This window comes from Trachypithecus francoisi, unplaced genomic scaffold (assembly GCF_009764315.1).
Source record: "Trachypithecus francoisi isolate TF-2019V2 unplaced genomic scaffold, Tfra_2.0 Lachesis_group15, whole genome shotgun sequence".
Classification (NCBI taxonomy): domain Eukaryota; kingdom Metazoa; phylum Chordata; class Mammalia; order Primates; family Cercopithecidae; genus Trachypithecus; species Trachypithecus francoisi.
This window is the reverse complement of record NW_022681460.1, coordinates 110,738,008-110,756,538: the sequence shown is the minus strand read 5'-3', so window position 1 is coordinate 110,756,538 and position 18,531 is coordinate 110,738,008. Positions and strand designations below refer to the sequence as shown.

The 18,531-nt window shown below is 54.3% G+C and overlaps 2 protein-coding genes across 7 annotated transcripts in view; both read right to left on the bottom strand.

The window, feature by feature from the left end:
• Nucleotides 1-592: 592 nt before the first annotated feature.
• PAM16 (presequence translocase associated motor 16) lies at nt 593-11,871 on the bottom strand. Of its 2 annotated transcripts, XM_033235911.1 has the most exons (6): nt 11,716-11,871; nt 3,846-3,914; nt 3,574-3,658; nt 1,704-1,840; nt 1,260-1,325; nt 593-749 (listed from the first exon to the last, which is right to left on the bottom strand). In XM_033235911.1, exons 3-6 carry the CDS (start codon nt 3,629-3,631, stop codon nt 663-665), a joined length of 348 nt encoding a protein of 115 aa, XP_033091802.1. In that variant the 5' UTR covers nt 3,632-3,658; nt 3,846-3,914; nt 11,716-11,871; the 3' UTR covers nt 593-662. The 2 variants fall into 2 exon arrangements, with proteins under 2 accessions (XP_033091802.1, XP_033091801.1); XM_033235910.1 differs by lacking the exon at nt 3,846-3,914 and having other exon boundaries at nt 11,716-11,870.
• Nucleotides 11,872-15,221: 3,350 nt separating this feature from the next.
• LOC117097718 (coronin-7) overlaps nt 15,222-18,531 on the bottom strand; it is a 66,436-nt gene continuing 63,126 nt past the window's right edge. For 3 of the 5 annotated variants that reach the window (XM_033235902.1, XM_033235904.1, XM_033235906.1), the window contains 3 exons: nt 18,438-18,529; nt 15,966-16,052; nt 15,222-15,843 (listed from right to left, as the gene is read on the bottom strand). In XM_033235902.1, the coding sequence (XP_033091793.1) occupies nt 15,838-15,843; nt 15,966-16,052; nt 18,438-18,529 (185 nt within the window). In that variant the 3' untranslated portion in view covers nt 15,222-15,837. The remainder of the gene's footprint in view (nt 15,844-15,965; nt 16,053-18,437; nt 18,530-18,531) is intronic. The other 2 variants (XM_033235903.1, XM_033235905.1) reach the window with 2 other exon arrangements.

The window sequence follows — 18,531 nt, the reverse complement described above, 5'->3', positions numbered from 1 at the left end:
CTGGCCCTGACATGCGGCCACCACTGCCCTGAACCCCTGCAGGCCTGATCCGGGCTTTCTCCCCAACCCTGCAGGTTCCCCTCCCTCTCAGGCTGCCGCTGAGAGCAGGAACTGGAAGCCTGGGAAGGAGGTAGGTGCTGAGGGCGCACAGGTGACAGGAGCTGAGGGAAGATTCCAGGCAGAGCATCCCAGGGTTCAGGTTGTCAGCCCACTACTGTCCGCTGTGGCTTTGGTGAGTGGCGGGCAAAGGCCCGTCTTCGCCCAGCCGCATTCTGGGGTATCGTGCCCAGATTACTGAGGTGCTAGGTTCAAACCTGCCCCAGAGACAGGGTGGCTGCCGACAGAGCTCTTGGGGCAGAGACGCCATGAGAGGGAGCCTAACGCTGGCTCGGGCGCTGTGGAAGCAGAAGCGGCTGCATCCTGTACGTGACAGGACTCAGCTGGGACCCACTGGCTGGCTGCCCGCCAACCTCACCCAGCCAGGCCCTTTGGGCTGTTAAAGGCTGCTGCCTCCCCATCCTCAGCACACACAGCCCTGCAAGTGGCAGGAGGAGCAACGTGCCTTCTGGAATCTGGACACATGCACACGAGAAAGGCAGAAAAGACATTTATTACCAAGCTATAAATTAGAGGTGGCGGGGTGGGTGGGGGGAGCCGAGAAGTCACGTGTGGGGCTTCTGCCCTTTTTCTCCGTCCTCCTGGGCCTGGATTTTGAGTTCCTCGTCCAGGCGCTCCTTTGCGCGGACCACCTAGTGGGTCACAGATAATCAGGCCAGGAGGCCAAGCCTCTGCCCCACACCCCTTGCCCACATGGGACAGCCTCTTCCTGTCAGCCCAGGTCCACTTTTTGGAGGGCAGTGGGTGGATACTAATGCTTCCCTCAGCAGCGCCCCAGGGTCAGGGGGTGGTCTGGGGAGACAGAGCTGAGCTGCAGGGGCTCAGCGCATGCTGTGACCTCTGTGAGCTAAAAGCTGTTTCTAGCACCCCACCGGCTGTGGCTCCTGCTCCTTCCAAGTCCCAGCTGCTGGGAGGGAGGGCTGCTGTCTGGGGTGACACAGCCTGAGTGGCTGGACCCCACAGAGCTGAAGCAGTCAGAGGGGTGGCAGTTCAGGGGGACTCCCTGAGGCTTGGGCACCAAGGGAAGGCCCGACAGTTTTCTGTGCCAAGCCCTTGGCCAGCTCCCCCGACTGGGAATTGAGCCCCAGGTGAGGAGAGGGGGTCCCATGACTGACTTCCTCCCAGAATCAAAGACCACTCACCTTTGACTGCAGGTAGAAAGAGCCACCCACGGATTTGTCATTCACCTTAAATAAGTGTTCATAGTTCTGCAAAGGAGGGGACGGGTGAGAGGGCTGTAGACTGCAGGTGAGAGACGCTGGGCAGGCTATGTGGGGCCACATCAGAGAGGCAACAGGGCTCCTCTCCACCCTGTGTGCCACATGCAGCTGTTGTGGCCACTGAGGGGCAGAGATGAAGACGGGTACCCTGGAGGGCGACTCGGCTGCTACCAGCAGGCACTCTGTCTCTACAACTGTCCTGCCTCAGGCCTAAAACTTCACCAGTAACAGTGGCTCCCGCAACTTGGAGTCCGAGCTGGGTATGACTGCAGCCTCCACATTGAGCCTCCTTGGCCAGGCCTCCCTTCACTCTTCCCGCCCTGGCAGCCTCTCCCCTTCAAACTTCGGGCGGCCTAGTGGCCTCACCTTCTGGACCTCCTCGGGGCTCAGCTTGGACACGTTGAGAATCTGCTGTGCCTCCTGGAGGCTGAGGCCGGAGAGGCTGGAAGCGGCTGCAGACCGGTGTCCAGCGCGTCCTCGGGCATCAGCTGCGGCCCGGCTGGCTGTGTGGACATGTGGGTGATCACTCAGTCCTTAGCAGCCCAGACTTCACCCTGGGCCTTCCAAGTTGGTGGCTCACCTCTGCCACCGGCACAGGATGAGAGACACAGGGACAGGTGGCTAGGAGCTGCCTCTTCTCCAGGAGTGGTTTCTTTTTTAGGGGGTAGAGGCTGGGAAAGTGAGGACAGACGTGCCTCACTGGAGGATAAGGGCAGGGTCTGACCACTAAAACTGGCTCCTGGTCCCCAACCTAGACCATGAGATGACCCTGTCCCCCAACCGCCATATCCCAGGAGCACAGCAAATTGGGGAGCTTTAGACTATGATGGGGACTGTACAGTGGGGCTGCGGGCATGAGAGGGCTCTGCAGCAGCCCAGCTGCCCACCTGTCACCTAGACCACCAAAGCCACTGCCTTGGGTGACCTGTTCCCTTTCAGTGACCCCAGAAACTAGAATCAGGAGCTGCTAAACTTTTCCTAAAGACTCAGAGTGTAGCTATTTTAGGCTTTGCGGACTAATGAGCCTGCACTGGAACCATTCAACTCTGCCTTGAAAGCAGCCTGTCAGCCAGGCACAATGGCTCACTCCTGTAATCCCAGCACTTTGGGAGGCCGAGACGGGCAGATCACGAGGTCAAGAGATCGAGACCATCCTGGCCAACATGGTGAAACCCTGTCTCTACTAAAAGTACAAAAATTAGCTGGGTATGGTGGCGCATGCCTGTAGTCTCAGCTACTCGGGAGGCTGAGGCAGGAGCATTGCTTGAACCCAGGAGGCAGAGGTAGCAGCAAACTGAGATCACACCACTGCACTCCAGCCTGGGCGACAGCGTGAGACTCTGTCTCAAAAGGAAAAAAAAAGGCTGTGTGCTGTGGCTCATGCCTGTAATGCCAGCAGCACTTTGGGAGGCCGAGGTGGGTGATCACCTGAGGTTGGAAATTCAAGACCAGCTTGACCAACATTGAGAAACCCCATCTCTACTAAAAATACAAAATTAGCTGGACGTAGTGGCGAATGCCTGTAATCCCAGCTACTCAGGAGGCTGAGGCAGGAGAATCACTTGAACCTGGGAGGTGGAGGTTGCAGTGAGCCAAGATCTCGCCATTGCACTCCAGCCTGGGCAACAAGAGCAAAAACTCCATCTCAAGAAAAAAGAAAGCAGCCTGTGGGTGTGTCTGTGTTCCAATTAAATCAATTTACAAAACCAGGGCCAGGCGCTGTGGCTCACACCTGTAATCCCAGAACTTTGAGGAGGGCGGATCACCTGAGGTCAGGCGTTCCAGACCAGTCTGGCCAACATGGTAAAACCCCGTCTCTACTAAAAATACAAAAATTAGCCCGGTGTGGTGTTGGGTGCTTGTAATCCCAGCTACTCAGGAGGATGAGGCAGGAGAATCACTTGAACCAGGAGGCAGAGGTTGCAGCGAGCCGAGATTGCCCCACTGCACTCCAGCCTGGGTGACAGAGTGAGACTCCAACTCAAAAAAAAAAAAAAAAATTATGTTTACAAAACCAGGTATCCGGATGGGCCAGTGTGCCAGCTCCTGCCCTGGATGCTGTTGATAACCAGGTCCCCACTGAAGGATGCCCTGGTCTGCCACCACTCCTCACCATGGGAAGTGCCCCAGGCTACCCACACTGCAGAACCAGCAGGTCTGAGGTGCCCATGGCTACGGGGAAAATCTGACCTGGAGAGGAACTCCCAGCCCAAAGGGGAGACAGACCCATGCTTACCTGCAAACTCCTGCCGCAGGGCCCGTGCAAAGGCCCTGCCCACCACCTGCACACCCATCACAATGATCTGCGCCAGGTACTTGGCCTGTGAGTAAATCAGGCACCCACTTAGCAGGCTGCTCCCTGTGGGCCCATAGAGACGGGCCCTGGAAACAGCTGCCAAGGGGCAAGGCTCCTGGAGACCCGAGGTCACAAAGCACAGAGCTGCAGCCCCAGGCCACCCCCTCCAAAGCACCCTGAATGAAAGTTTCCGTGGCGGGTGGCTTACTCACTCACTGGGCAGGCAGTTGGGGTGGGTGAACTTGATGGAGCTCCCAGAGGCAGACTGGCCCCCCATCATCCTTCAGAAAAGGCGGAGAGGAGCAAGGCAAAGTGGCTGCAGTCACCAGCTTCAGGAAGAAACACTATGGTCTCGGACCCAGAACCTGGTAGTATCTCACTCTCGACCCTGGGGCCCACAATCACTCTTCTTGAGTTTCTGAGATCAGGCCCAACCTTTATTTTACCAATGGGGAAACAGATCTGTCCTAATTCTCCCAAGTCTGATGAGTTTAAATCCGTTCCATTCAATAAAACAAAGTTACTAAGCAAACTTGTTGCCATCTTCAAGGAACTAAAAGCCCACTAGAAGGGTATTTAAACACACTACGGACCAAATGATGAGGGAGAGTCAGGCTCGTTCATTTGTTCAAACATCTGCTGAGAGTCTACTCTGCTCAGCACTTGAGCACAAAGCTACACAGAACCTGGTCCCTGCCCTGAGTCGGAGCACACTGCTGGTCCGGCAGGGAACCCCACTGTCACACAGCACGCTGAACATGCTGGAAGGCTGCACGTGTGATCCCATGCCCCACGGAGGCCCTGTGGAAGACTCAGTAAGAGGCGACCGGAAGCACAGAGTCAAGAAGAAAAGCTCAAGACTGAGATGGGATTCTGTGACAGGAGGGGATTCCTCCTGGGCTGGGCTTTGCAGGGCAGGTAGAATCATGACGGAAATACTAGGGCTTTCTAGGCAAAAGGACTGGGTTGAGCCAAAACTGGCAGGAGAGAAAGCAGAAGGGAGTTCTGCAAGCAGCTAACAGCCTACGCTGGCCTGGGAAAGACTGGGAATCTGGCAGATGACAGGGAAAGATGCACAGATCTTATGTGAAACAAAGAGATTATATATAGACAGCATTTACAAAGGACCTTGTGACTGTGAAGCTGTAGACGCGGGGGCGTGGCGCGGGCTGGAGGCGGCTAGGCATGGGTTGAAAGCTCATGCGGCACAGCCGAGTGACTTTCCCTTTCTTCCTAGTGCTTTTCTGTAGATTTCCCTTCAGTCAACAAGTATCAACTGAGCCTGCACACTAGGCACAGCACCAAAGAACCAAACACGTTCAATTCATTGTGCCTTTTAATTCTGACAACTTGGGGGTGGGGGGGCCGGGGTTGGTGACTGGCCTGAGGACACACCAGTGGGTGTGTGGGTGCCTCAGAGGCAGACGGGAAACCCAAGGCTGGCGCTATCAGTCACGGCAGCCACTACGGAGGGTCCCGGGGTCTGAAGGGAGGGCTCCTGGGCAAGCCGACAAGTATCAAGAACCCAACCCAGAGGCCAGAAGGGCTCACTCCAGATTCCAGTGGATTCGACTTCAGAGCCGGCCTTCTTCAGCCTCCGAGGACCTGCTCTTTCCTTAACAGGCGGGATGTAATTACTGGCCATTAGGGGAATGAACAAACACAAGTGGGTTAAGATTTCAAAAGTAGGTGGAAACTTCGTAACTTCTAGATTTCACAGCAGAAAGCAGAGGCCAGAGAAGACCCTCCTGTGATCACAGTGAGGGGCAGGGCTCTGGCCAGCTGTACCCTCCTGTAATCATGGAGAGGGGCAGAGCTGGGGCTGTACTGCAGGCGAGGGCGGGTCAGGAATGCACCTGCAGACACCTGTGGTCTCATGTGACTTCGCCTCCTTCCTACAGCCCCTCCTGAGTGGAACAGGAGGCTCAGGGATGGGATGCTGGTGCTGTCTGAAGGACAGAGGTGAAAGGCAGAGGGTCCGCTCGGCCTGAAACACAGCTCAGGTCTCAAACTACCCCTCCCACCAACTTGGTCCCTCTGCTGCTATCGCACGGCCTTGCAATCACTTGTTTACTATTCTGCCAAGGCCAATGACTGTTGCAAAATAATGAACGTTAAGAGCGGAGGTCATAACTGGGGAGCTTCCCCAACCACCCCTGCACACTTCAAAGCGGCGTGATGGCCTGTGGCTTTAGCTGCCTAGAGCTGCAGGGCAGAGGGTGGCTGGACTGCAAAGTTTCAGCAGACTGGACGGCCCATTGAGGCCAGCAAGGTTCCTGCGGGAGGCATCTCCCAGAAGAGGCAGTGTAGTGTAATGGTTATACCTGCAGCCTTGGAGATAACCTGTGTGCAAATCCCAGCTGTGTGACCACAGACATGTTCTCAACTCCTTTGAGCCCCAGTGTGCCTACCTGTAAAATGTGGCCACCAATAAAGCTGTCATATGGATTAAATGAGATAATGCCTTTCAAGTGCCTGGCACAGAGCCTAATGGTACAGTAGATGCTCAATAAACATTGGTTTTCATTCCTTCGTGTTTCACAAACTCTGTCAATGACTAGGCACTAGGAAGTAACAAAGCTTCTTTCAAAATAGCAGCTCATTTGATATAGGCCCTTTGCTTCCTCAGGGGTGAAGGCTGAAGAACACCACACTACATTCCCTCAGGGAGCTGGGAAGGAGCAAGGCAGCAGCAGGAGAACCACGTCGACCTGGGACCAGAACCCTAGCTTTGTTTCTCAATCGCTGTGTGCCCCTGGACAAGTTACTCAACCTCTCTGAACCTGTTTTTTTTTTGTTTGTTTTGGGTTTTTTATTATTTATTTTTTTGAGACTGAGTCTCGCTCTGTCACTCAGGCTAGAGTGCAGTGGCTTGCTCTCAGTTCACTGCAACCTCCGCCTCCCAGGTTCAAACGATTCTCCTGCCTCACCCTCCCAAGTAACTGGGATTACAGGTGAACACAATCAAGCCTAGCTAATTTTGAATTTTTAGTAGAGGTGAGGTTTCACCATGTTGGTCAGGCTGGTCTCAAACTCCTGACCTCAGGTGATCCACCTGCCTCGGCCTCCCAAAGTGCTGGGATAACAGGCGCGAGACACCACGCCCGGCTTTTTTTTTTTTTGAAGCAGAGTCTAACTCTGTCGTCCAGGCTGGAGTGCAGTGGTGCAATCATGGCTCACTGGCAGCCTCAGCCTCCCAGCCTCAACAGATTCTCCTGCTTAATCCTCTGAGTAGCTGGAGCTACTTGTACTCAGCCTCCGAGCACCTGCTCTTTCCTTAACAGGCGGGATGTGATATGGGCCATTAGGGGAATGAACAAACACAGGTGGGTTAGGATTTCACAAGTAGGTGGAAACTCCGTAACTTCTGGAGGCTGGGCACACGCCACCACACTTGGCTAAATTTTTGTACTTTTCTGGAGAGATGGGGTTTCACCATGTTGCCCAGGTATGGTCTTGTACTCCTAGGTTCACATGATCTGCCTGCCTCAGCTTCCCAAAGTGCTGGGATTATAGGCATGCGCCACTGTGCCCAGCCTACCTCAGTTTTCTTAACTGCGAAATGGAGAGAATAATGCACTCCTCACAAGAGGACAAAAGGCTCTCAGGAGGCAATGCCGTTAACACCACATGGACAGACAGTGGCAGGCCCAGAACTAGGCGGTGCAGCTACGCCCCTCATCCACCTATCCAGTACCCCAACGTCCCCTGAGCTTCCACCATAGGTCAGGCTGCATTCAGAGCTCATTCACAGGGAGATCTCTGCCAGCTGTGGCTACCATGGGTGACCAAACCAACCACTGCCTGACGCCCCTCCCAGAGGCTCCAAACATCCCATAGTCCACTGACTGACACTTGGGCCTGAGGGTCCCAGGTGAGACGACCCAGCTGACTTGGCATCCAACTTCAGGCCATGCGGCTGTCACAGAGCAGCAGTTAGAAGCACAGGATTCAACCCTGGCACGTGTGGAGGCAGCACATGTACCTCCTTGCTGGGCAGCAACCTGGCCCGAGGCAGGACCAGAGCCCAGCAGCTGGGACCACAGACAGTGCTGTGGGAGGCACTCAGCAATGGGGCTTACACTGACTTGTGTCTGAGATTCCCGTGCAATGCGCCTTTGAGGCCAAGCCCCAGGCTCCGGGTAGATAAGCAGGCAGCCTGAGACTCACTCTCAAGGACACTCTGGTCACCCAGGGCCCCTGAAAACAGATACAGGCATCACAACTAGACAGGAGAAAGGTCGGGACCACAACTGCAGCTCGTGCCACGACATTCAGGGCCTGGCCAGTGGCTGGCACAGCAGGTGCCCCCGATGCATCTGAATGAATATGGCTGTTGCAGCCTTGCTGTCTCATGAACTCCATGTCCCCAGGCAGGGTTTCTAAGCGCCTCCTAACCCTTCTGCAGGAGGGTTCTGGCCATCTCCCAGAACACACACAATTCTCCACTGCCACCTGCAGATTCGGTCCACTCCCCAGCGTGGCATTCGCAGCGCCTGGTCTGGCCTCAACTTCTCACCCTCATCTCTCTCCACGCTGCAACCACACCCTCTGATCCTAGAGCCGCTCTCATACTTCTGTACTCCTCAGGGCCTTTGCTGTTCTGAGTTCCTCCACCTTGAACATCCTCCCTTCTACCCTGATCCTGTCAAAACCCAACATCCCCCAGGACTTAACATCATCCCCCCATCTCTCAGGTGAAATCCTTCCCAGGCTTTCCCACGTATACCTTCCGAAAGCACTTTCTTTTTTTTTTTTTTGCAGACAGAGTCTGGCTCTGTGGCCCAGGCTGGAGTGCAGTGGTGCGATCTCGGCTCACTGCAACCTCCGCCTCCCAGGTTCAAGCAATTTTTCTGCCTCAGCCTCCTGAGTGGCTGGGACTACAGGCGTCCGCCACCACACCCAGCTAATTTTTTTTTTTTTTTTTTGAGATGGAGTTTCGCTCCTGTTGCCCAGGCTGGAGTGCAATGGCATGATTTTGGCTCACCGCAACCTCCACCTCCTGGGTTCAAGCAATTCTCCTGCCTCAGCCTCTCCAGCAGCTGAGATTACAGGCATGCGCCACCACGCTCAGCTAATTTTGTATTTTTAGTAGAGACGGGGGTTTCTTCATGTTGATCAGGCTGGTCTCGAACTCCCGACCTCAGGTAATCCACCCGCCTCGGCCTCCCAAAGTGCTATGATTACAGGTGTGAGCCACTGCGCCCAGCCAATTTTTTGTATTTTTAGTACAGACAGGGTTTCACCGTGTTGCCCAGGCTGGTCTCAAACCCCTGAGCTCAGGCAATCGACCCGCCTCGGCCTCCCAAAGTGCTGGGATTACAGGTGTGAGTCACTGCGCCCGGTCAGCACTTTTTTTTTTGAGATGGAGTCTCCCTCTATCACCAAGCTGGAGTGCAGTGGCATGACCTTGGGCTCACTGCAAGCTCCGCCTCCCATGCTACGCCATTCTCCTGCCTCAGCCTCCTGAGTAGCTGGGACTACAGGCGCCCGCCACCACGCCCGGCTAATTTTTTGTATTTTTCTTAGAGACGGGGTTTCACCGTGTTAGCCAGGATGGTCTCAATCTCCTGACCTCGTGATCCGTCCGCCTCGGCCTCCCAAAGTGCTGGCATTACAGGCGTGAGCCACCATGCCCGGCCTGCAGCCACTTCTTAAGTAACATAGTAATAAGGATAACGTAACAGCTAACAGCTTACAAGTGCCAGCCCCTGAGCTGAGGCTTTATGTAGAGTCTCTCATGTAATGTTTATGAAGTCCTGCTGTCATTGTCCTTATTTTACAGATAAGGAACCTGAGCCCCAGACAGTTTTGACTCCTCCATAGTCATGCATCCCACGGTGTCAGAGACCTCTTTTGAGCCCAGCTCTGTCCCAAAACTCATGAGGTTTTTTGTTTGTTTGTTTTTTGAGATAGGATCTCTGTCTGTCGCCCAGGCTAGGATGCAGTGCAGCGATCCTAGCTCACTGCAGCCTTGAATTCCTGGGCTCAAGCGATCCTCCTACCTTAGACCCCCAAGTAGTTGGGCCTACAGGTGAGTGCTAGCACACCTGGATAATTTTTATATTTTTGTAGTGATGGGGTCTTGCTGTGTTGCCCAGGATGGGTCTCCTAGGCTGGAGTACAGTGGTACGATCACAGCTTAGTACAGCCTCAACCTCCTGGGGCTCAGGTGATCCTCCCATCTCATCCTCCCGAGTAGCCTCAGCCTCCTGGGTAGTTAGGACAACAGGCATGCTCCACTATGCCCAGCTAATGTTTTATATTTTTTGTAGTTAGGTGTCGCCACATTGCCAGGCTGGTCTCAAACTTCTGGGCCCAAGCAGTCCTCCTGCCTCGGACTCCCAAAGTGCTGGGATTATAGGCCTGAGCCACCGCACCCAGCGTGACAGTATATTAACAGGAAAAGTTAATATACTTTTCGGGACCATCCTGGGGAACACAGTGAAACCCCGTCTCTACTGAAAATACAAAAAAAAAAAAAAAAAAAAATTAACCAGGCGTGGTGGTGGGCGCCTGTAGTCCCAGCTTCTAGAAAGGCTGAGGCAGGAGAATGGCGTGAACCCAGGAGGCGGGGGAGCTTGCAGTGAGCGGAGATCGCGCCACTGCACTCCAGCCTGGGCGACAGAGCCAGACTCCGTCTCAAAAAAAAAAAAAAAAAAAGTGGCTGCAACAGAGTCACTTGGGGAACTTATGTATGCAGAACCTCCAGGGATAGGGCTCAAGAACCTGAACTTTTATTTCCCCCCCCCTTTTTTTTTGAGACGGGAGTGTCACTGTGTCGCCCAGGCTGGAGTGCAGTGGCGGGATCTCAGCTCACTGCAAGCTCCGCCTCCCGGGTTCCCGCCATTCTCCTGCCTCAGCCTCCCGAGTAGCTGGGATTACAGGCGCCGCCACCTCGCCCGGCTAGTTTTCTGTATTTTTTTTTAGTAGACATGGGGTTTCACCGTGTTAGCCAGGATGGTCTCGATCTCCTGACCTGGTGATCCGCCCGTCTTGGCCTCCCAAAGTGCTGGGATTACAGGCTGGAGCCACCGCGCCCGGCCTATTTTTTCCCCTCTTTTTTTCTCCTTTTTGAGAGAGTTTTGCTCTGTCGCCCAGGCTGGAGTGCAGCGGCACAATCTTGGCTCACTGCAGCCTCTGCCTCCCGGGTTCAAGAGATACTCGCGCCTCCCAAGCAGCTGGGATTACAGGCATGCGCCACCATGCCCAGCTTATATATATATATACACACACACACACACACACACACGATATATAAAAATATATAACATATAGTATATATAAATATATATAGCATATATAATACATATATATAATTTTTTTTTTTTTTTGAAACGGAGTCTCCCCTGTCGCTCAGGCTGGAGTGCAATGGCGGATCTTGGCTCACTGCAACCTCTGCCTCGCGAGTTCAAGCGATTATCCTGCCTCAGCCTCCCGGGTAGCATGGACTACAGGCGCACACCACCCCACCCGGCTAATTTTTTGGTGGAGACGGCGTTTCATCATGTTGGTCAGGCTGGTCTCGATCTCCTGACCTCGTGATCCACCCGCTTCGACCTCCCAGAGTGCTGGGATTACAGGCGTGAGCCACCGCACCCGGCCAAACCTGCACTTTTCAAGGTTCCCCAGGTGACCTGACAGTGTGGCGCACGTCTGCTGACTGGCTCTAGGTGCCAACGGTATCATACAAACGCTCCGTGCTCGGTGTCTCGGGGCCTAGTTCAAGTCCCAGGTCTGCCACTTCCCTGGAAAGGCCAGCTTTCCACTGGGAATAACAACAGGGCAGCAACATCGACTCTGCAGCGCTGTAAGGTTCCAGGGCAGGGGAGGTGCTCACCAGCCAGCCCCATGCTCCACGGCTGCTCGCTCAACGCGGGCTACGCACAGCGCGACCACGTTTTCCCTGACCCTGAGGCCGCCGCTGCCGGCCTCGATCCCCCTGGGTGCAACGCCCCCAGACCATGCTTCGTGCCGGGCACGCAGGAGGCGCATGGCTCCCGCCTCCCAGCCCGAAGCTCGCCGCCCGGCCCCCAGTCCGACTCGGCCTCCCCTCCCGGTAGCGCCCGACTCGGGCCTCACCATGGCAGCCGCTCTACCTCAGGGGCTCCAACTCGGACTTCCTGGCCCCGAGGCCGGGGCTCAAGGGTGGTCGGCGGGTCAAAGGTCAAGGGAAGCCGTAGAGAGCGCGTGCGCGACACGGCGCTGGGCATGCGCATTGCTTGGCTCCCGGGGCGGGGCGCCGGCAGTGTCGTAGAGGCTCGGGGCGGAGTCGGAGGCGGGGTTTGACACAGGGCGGAGACTGCGTCGCGCTCTGGATAACTGGTGGCTGGCGTTGGGAGTGCGAGGGGCGGAACCAGGAGCCTCAACTGCCCGCGTGCTTACCCCGGTGCGCTGGAGCAGCTAAGCACATCGGTCAGACGTTGGGCGATTTCTGCCCTTGATTTTGCCATAATATTTGGGAATGCAACATTATATGAAATCAATGAACATAATATGGAGTAGGATGCCAAATTCTCAGGAATACTTTAGAAAACAAAAAACTTCAAACTAGGTTTCATCCACATTCCTCCTGCCTGGGAAGCTGGTTCCCTCCTTCGAATCTTTGCTCAGATGTCACCTCAATCAGGCCCACCAGGACCCCTTACAACGCCGTGACTTGCCCTCCATGAATGAAAAAAGTAACACCTTTATTGAGATATAACGCATACATTTCATGACTTTCAAGTGCACAATCCAATGCCTTTTATTCACAGAGCTGTGCCACTGTCACCACTATTAGTTCCAGAATATTTTCATCACCCATTAGTCACTCCCCAGCCCCCTCCCCCAGCCTCTGTCAACCACTCATTTTTCTCTCTATGGATTCACAGGTTCTGGACATTTCATAGAAATGGAATCATGCAAGCCAGGTGTGGTGGCTCACACCTGTAATTTCAAAACTTTAGGAGGCCGAGGTGGATCGCTTGAGGTCAGGAATGCAAGGCCAGGCTGGACAACATGGTGAAACCCTATCTCTACAAAGAATACAAAAATTGCCGGGTGTGGTGGCAGGGCCTGTAATCCCAGCCACTCGGGAGGCTGAGTGGTGGGAGGATCTCTTGAGCCTGGGAGGTAGAGGCTGCTATGAGCTGTGATCACACCACTGCACTCCAGCCTGGGCAACAGAGTCAGGCCCTGCCTCAAAAAAAAAAAAAGATAAAAATGAAAAATGATTAAAAAAAAATTGAATCATACAATGTGCAGCCTTTTGGGACTGGCTTATCCTCCCTTCTTGTCTCTATTTTTTTTCCCAAGACTCTAATCACCCTCTACCAAACCGCATAATTTACTTTTTTTTTTTTTTTTTTTTTTTTGAGACGGAGTCTCGCTCTGTCGCCCGGCTGGAGTGCAGTGGCCGGTTCTCAGCTCACTGCAAGCTCTGCCTCCCGGGTTGACGCCATTCTCCTGCCTCAGCCTCCAAGTAGCTGGGACTACAGGCGCCCGCCACCTCGCCCGGCTAGTTTTGTTTTTTTTTTTTTTTTTGTATTTTTTAGTAGAGACGGGGTTTCACGGTGTTAGCCAGGATGGTCTCGATCTCCTGACCTCGTGATCCACCCGTCTCGGCCTCCCAAAGTGCTGGGATTACAGGCTTGAGCCACCGCGCCCGGCTTTTTTTTATTATTTTGAGACAGGGTCTCACCCTGTCACCCAGGCTGGAGTGCAGTGGCACAATCCTGCCTCACTGCAACCTCCACCTCCTAGGTTCAGGCAATGCTCATGCTCTAGCCTCCTGAGTAACTGGGATTATAGGCATGCACCACCATGCCCCATTAATTTTTGAATTTTTAGTGGAGACAGGGTTTCACCATGTTGGCCAGGCTGGTCTTGAACTACTGGCCTCAAGTGATCCACCCGCATCAGCCTCCCAAAGTGCTGTGATACTGTGCCCAACCGATTTATTTTATTTTTAAATTATTTTTCCTTTCTTTTTTTTTTTTTTTTTTGAGATGAAGTATTGCTCTGTCACCCAGGCTGGAGTGCAGTGGCCCAATCTTGGCTCACTGCAATCTCCACCTCCCTGGTTCAAGTGATTCTCCCACTTCAGCCTCCCAAAGTGCTGGGATTACAGGTGTGAGCTACCATGCCCAGCCAAAAAAAAATTTTTTTTTTTCTACAGAGTCTCACTCTGTCGCCCAGGCTGCAGTACAGTAGCATGATCATGGCTCACTGCAGTCTTGACTTTCCAGCCTTGAGTGATACTCTCACCTCAGCTGAGTAGCTGAGACCACAGGCATGTGCCACCATGCCTCCCGGATTCAAGCGATTATCTTGCCTCAGCCTCCTGAGTAGCTGGGACTACAGGTGCCCGCCACCATGTCCGGCTAATTTTTTGTATTTTTCGTAGAGACGGGGTTTCACTGTCTTAGCCAGGATGGTCTTGATCTCCTGACCTCGTGATCCGCCCGCCTCGGCCTCCCAAAGTGCTGGGATTACAGGCGTGAGCCACCACGCCCGACTAATATTTGTATTCTTTGTAGAGACAAGGGTACCCCTATGTTGCCCAGTCTGACCTCAAAGTCCTGGGTTCAAGCAATCCTCCCACCTTGGCCTCCCTTTATGTTTATTGTTGAGAATCTGTTTCCTTCCACTAGAGTGGGAGTTCCTGTTGGGCAAGACTTAGAATTCTCTCTCCTCTGCTCTTAGATGTCAAGCGCCTGGAAGGGCATCTGGCACACAGCATTAGGCAAATAATGGGATGAAAGTTGGGCCACCTGGACCCCTGCTCTGCACCGCTGCCCTTCTTCCTCTTCCTCCCGCCCTCCACATTCCTCTCTCTGTGCCCACATTGTACTTCCTTGCCTTGGAAGTGGCTCTCTCCCTGGCTGGCTCCTCATCAGCCTTCAGGTCTTGGCTCTTAGCTGAAAGTCACCTTCTCAGACCCTGAATTCCCTGCCTCACTGCATCCCAGCTCTTCCTGTCCTACAGGTTTTTTTGTTTGTTTGTTTTTTGAGACTGAGTCTTGCTCTGTCGCCCAGGCTGGAGTTCAATGGCGGGATGTCAACTCACTGCAACCTCTGACTCCTGGATTCAAGCAATTCTCCTGCCTCAGCTTCCTAAGTAGCTGGGATTACAGGCGCTTACTACGCCTGGCTACTTTTTGTATTTTTAGTAGAGACTGGGTTTTACCATGTGGGCCAGGCTGGTCTTGAACTCCTGGCCTCCAAATGATCCTTCCACCTTGGCCTCCCAAAGTGCTGGTATTATAGGCATGAGCCACCATGCCCAGCCAGTTTCTCTTCTTTACTGCTGTCTTCACACTCTATCTGCTCGCGTGCAGACAGTCTGGCTCCCCTGCATAAGGCGGCTGTAAGAAGCTGAAGCTCCTTGCAAGGCCTTCTCTCTCCTGTCCTTTACAGCATCCTGCCATCCAGAGCACTGGCAGAATCTGAATGGTGAGCGAATGACTCCCAGCAATGCGCAGCTGATCGGGCCTTGGTACCAGAGTGAGGCTGAGATAAAGGGGAGCCCAGGGCCAGATCCCTGCCACCCACATTCCTGTCCCCTTTCCTTTCCAGCCAGCCCAGAGACCACAGCAGCACAACAGGTGGCCAGCTTAAAAAAGTTTAATTGCTGAGAACATCCAGGGCAGGTGCGGGCCAGTCCCTGCAGGGCTCATACCCCCTTATTGGACCATCAGCTCTGCGATGCCCCCCTTCTCCTGGCTACAAACCTGGGAAGCAGGGCAGCTGGTCCCAGGGCCCTGAGACTGGTGCTGCTCCAGAAGGCCTGGTGGGGGGCCAGCCCCCAAGGCCCTTGACCAGAACTGGGACAGCAGGCAAGATGGGGCAGTGTGGGGTGACCAAAGATCCTGGATGAGGCCAACCCAGGTTGGGACCAGCCCAGGTCAGCAGTGAGACCAGGGGAGACAGGGTGCCCAGGGCCTGCCCGGGGACATGCTACTGACCCCCCGCCACCCTGCATCCCTGCCTACATGCTAGTGGGCAGCTGACGAGCAGCAACTGATCCCAGAGACAGCAGAGGTGAGAACAGTCCCTGGAAGCTGCCAGAGGCCCAGAGGCTGTGGAAGTGCCCACGGGAAGCCAGGAGCGCAGGGGTGACATGTGCCGGGGCCAGAGAGGTATCTTCCAGCTTGAGGATAAGCTGTGAGGTGTGCACTAGGAGATGGCAGCGTAGGTAAGGTGGAGGTGACGGGGGCGCAGGCTAGTCCTGGGGTGAAACACCAAGAGGTGGGAGGGAGTCAGGAGGGCCTGGGAAGGGAGGAGGCATGTACTGTGGCGTGTGCGACGGACCGTGCTGCCTGCCGGGAAGTGAGGCCACTCGCCACTCACCCACTCATCCTCGTCCACGCCTTCAAAGGAGTCCTGGGGGAGCGGGTCTTCCCGGTTCCCCAGTTTTGCCACCATGGCATTCAGCAGCTGGGAGAGAGGACAGGAGAAGGGTAGGGAAGGGAATAGGACTCGCTACTCCCACTCCAAGAACAACCCTGACAATGCTGTGAAAAGGGCTTTTTTTTTTTTTTGAGACGGTGTCTCGCTCTGTCGCACAGGCTGGAGTGCAGTGGCTCAATCTCGGCTCACTGCAAGCTCCGCCTCCCGGGTTCACGCCATTCTCCTGCCTCAGCCTCCCGAGTAGCTGGGACTACAGGCGCCGGCAACCGCGCCCGGCTAATTTTTTGTATTTTTAGTAAAGATGGGGTTTCACCATGTTAGCCAGGATGGTCTTGATCTCCTGACCTCGTGATCCGCCCGCCTCAGCCTCCCAAAGTGCTAGGATTATAGGCGTGAGTCACCGTGCCCAGCTTTTTTTTTTTTTTTTTTTTGAGAGACAAGATCTTGCTCTGTCACCCAGACTGGAGTGCAGTGGTGTAATCATGGCTCACTGCAGCCTTGACTTTCTGGGTGCAACCGATTCTCCTGCCTCAGTCTCCCAAGTAGCTGGGACTACAAGTGCGTAACACCGTATCTGGTTAATTTTTATGTATGTATTTTTTTTTTTTTTTTTTTATTTTTTTTGAGACGGAGTCTCGCTCTGTCCCCCAGGCTGGAGTACGGTGGCCGGATCTCAGCTCACTGCAAACTCCGCCTCCCGGGTTTACGCCATTCTCCTGCCTCAGCCTCCCGAGTAGCTGGGACTACAGGCGCCCGCCACCTCGCCCGGCTAGTTTTTTGTATTTTTAGTAGAGACGGGGTTTCACTGTGTTAGCCAGGATGGTCTCGATCTCCTGACCTCATGATCCGCCCGTCTCGGCCTCCCAAAGTGCTGGGATTACAGGCTTGAGCCACCGCGCCCGGCCGTATTTATTTTTTTGAGACAGAGTTTCGTTCTTGTTGCCTAGGCTGGAGTGCAATAGCGCAATGTTGGCTCACCACAACCTCCGCCTCCTGGGTTCAAGTGAGTCTCCTGCCTCAGCTTCCCGAGTAGCTGGGATTACAGGCATGCACCACCATGCCCAGCTAATTTTGAGTTTTTAGTAGAGACGGGGTTTCACCATGTTGGTCAGGCTGGTGTCAAACTCCTGACCTCAGGTGATCCACCCAACTCGGCCTCCCAAAGTGCTGGGATTACAGGTGTGACCCATCGTGCCTGGCTACACCTGGTTAATTTTTAAAAATTTTTTGTAGAGATGGGGTTTCACTGGTCTCAGGCTGGGTCTCAAACTCCATCGCTTAGATCCTCTTGCTTTGGCCTCCCAAAGTGCTGGGATTACAGGTGTGAGCCACCATGACTGGCCAAAAGAGCCATTTCATTTTTATTTATTTATTTATTTATTTTTATTTTTTTTTTTTTTTGAGACAGAGTCTTGCTCTGTCACCCAAGCTGGAGTGCACTGGCCAGATCTCAGCTCACTGCAAGCTCCACCTCCCGGGTTCATGCCATTCTCCTGCCTCAGCCTCCCGAGTAGCTGGGACTACAGGCGCCCGCCACCTCGCCCGGCTAGTTTTTTGTATTTTTAGTAGAGACGGGGTTTCACCGTGTTAGCCAGGATGGTCTCGATCTCCTGACCTTGTGATCCGCCCGCCTCAGCCTCCCAAAGTGCTGGGATTACAGGCTTGAGCCACCGCGCCCAGCCTTTATTTATTTTTTGAGATGGAGTCTTGCTCTGTCACCTAGGCTGGAGTACAATGGTGCGATTTCGGCTCACTGCAATCTCCGCCTCCCGGGTTCAGGTGATTCTCCTGCCTCAGCCTCCCGAGTAGCTGAGATCACAGGCGCCGCCACCACGCCTGGCTAAATTTTTGTATTTTAGTACAGATGGGGCTTCACCGTGTTGCCCAGGGGTGGTCTTAAACTCCTCAGCTCAAGCAATCCACCTGCCTTGGGCTCCCAAAGTGTTAGGATTACAGACGTGAACCACTGTGCCCAGCCTCAAAAGAGCCATTTTAATTACAGCCCTGACAAAATCGATGGGTTTCTATTGAAAAAGACACAAAGAAGAGGATGAGGGGAGTCAGAGACTGACAGACTGTGGCATGTGGCACCAGATACAGGGGCTACTGTCTTTGCACGGGCCTCAAATGCTCAAAATGTACTCCAGGGTCCCAAAAGCACTTGGGTTCAGAACCTCCAGCTTGGGCTGGGTTTGGTCTGGCCAGGGCAAGGCTCCCACTGCCCTCCCCAACTTCCCATGCCCCATGGTCAGTGGCAGGGCTCTAGAAGGTCTCCCACCAGGCTCTAGTGTGAAGGGGATGTGACATGTGGCTGCTGTCCCAGTCTGGGTTGGGGATGGAAAACTAAGGGGCCACGGTCAGGTGCAGCCAGGACTCTGTCACCTCCACACGGCTGCTCTCTCCCATGCCTACCTCCTCCTTCTTTTGCTGGTCTGACTTCTCTTCCAGGTACTGTGCCGAGGATGGGGCGCGACGAGCAGGGGCCTCTCGGGGGGCTTGGCTCACT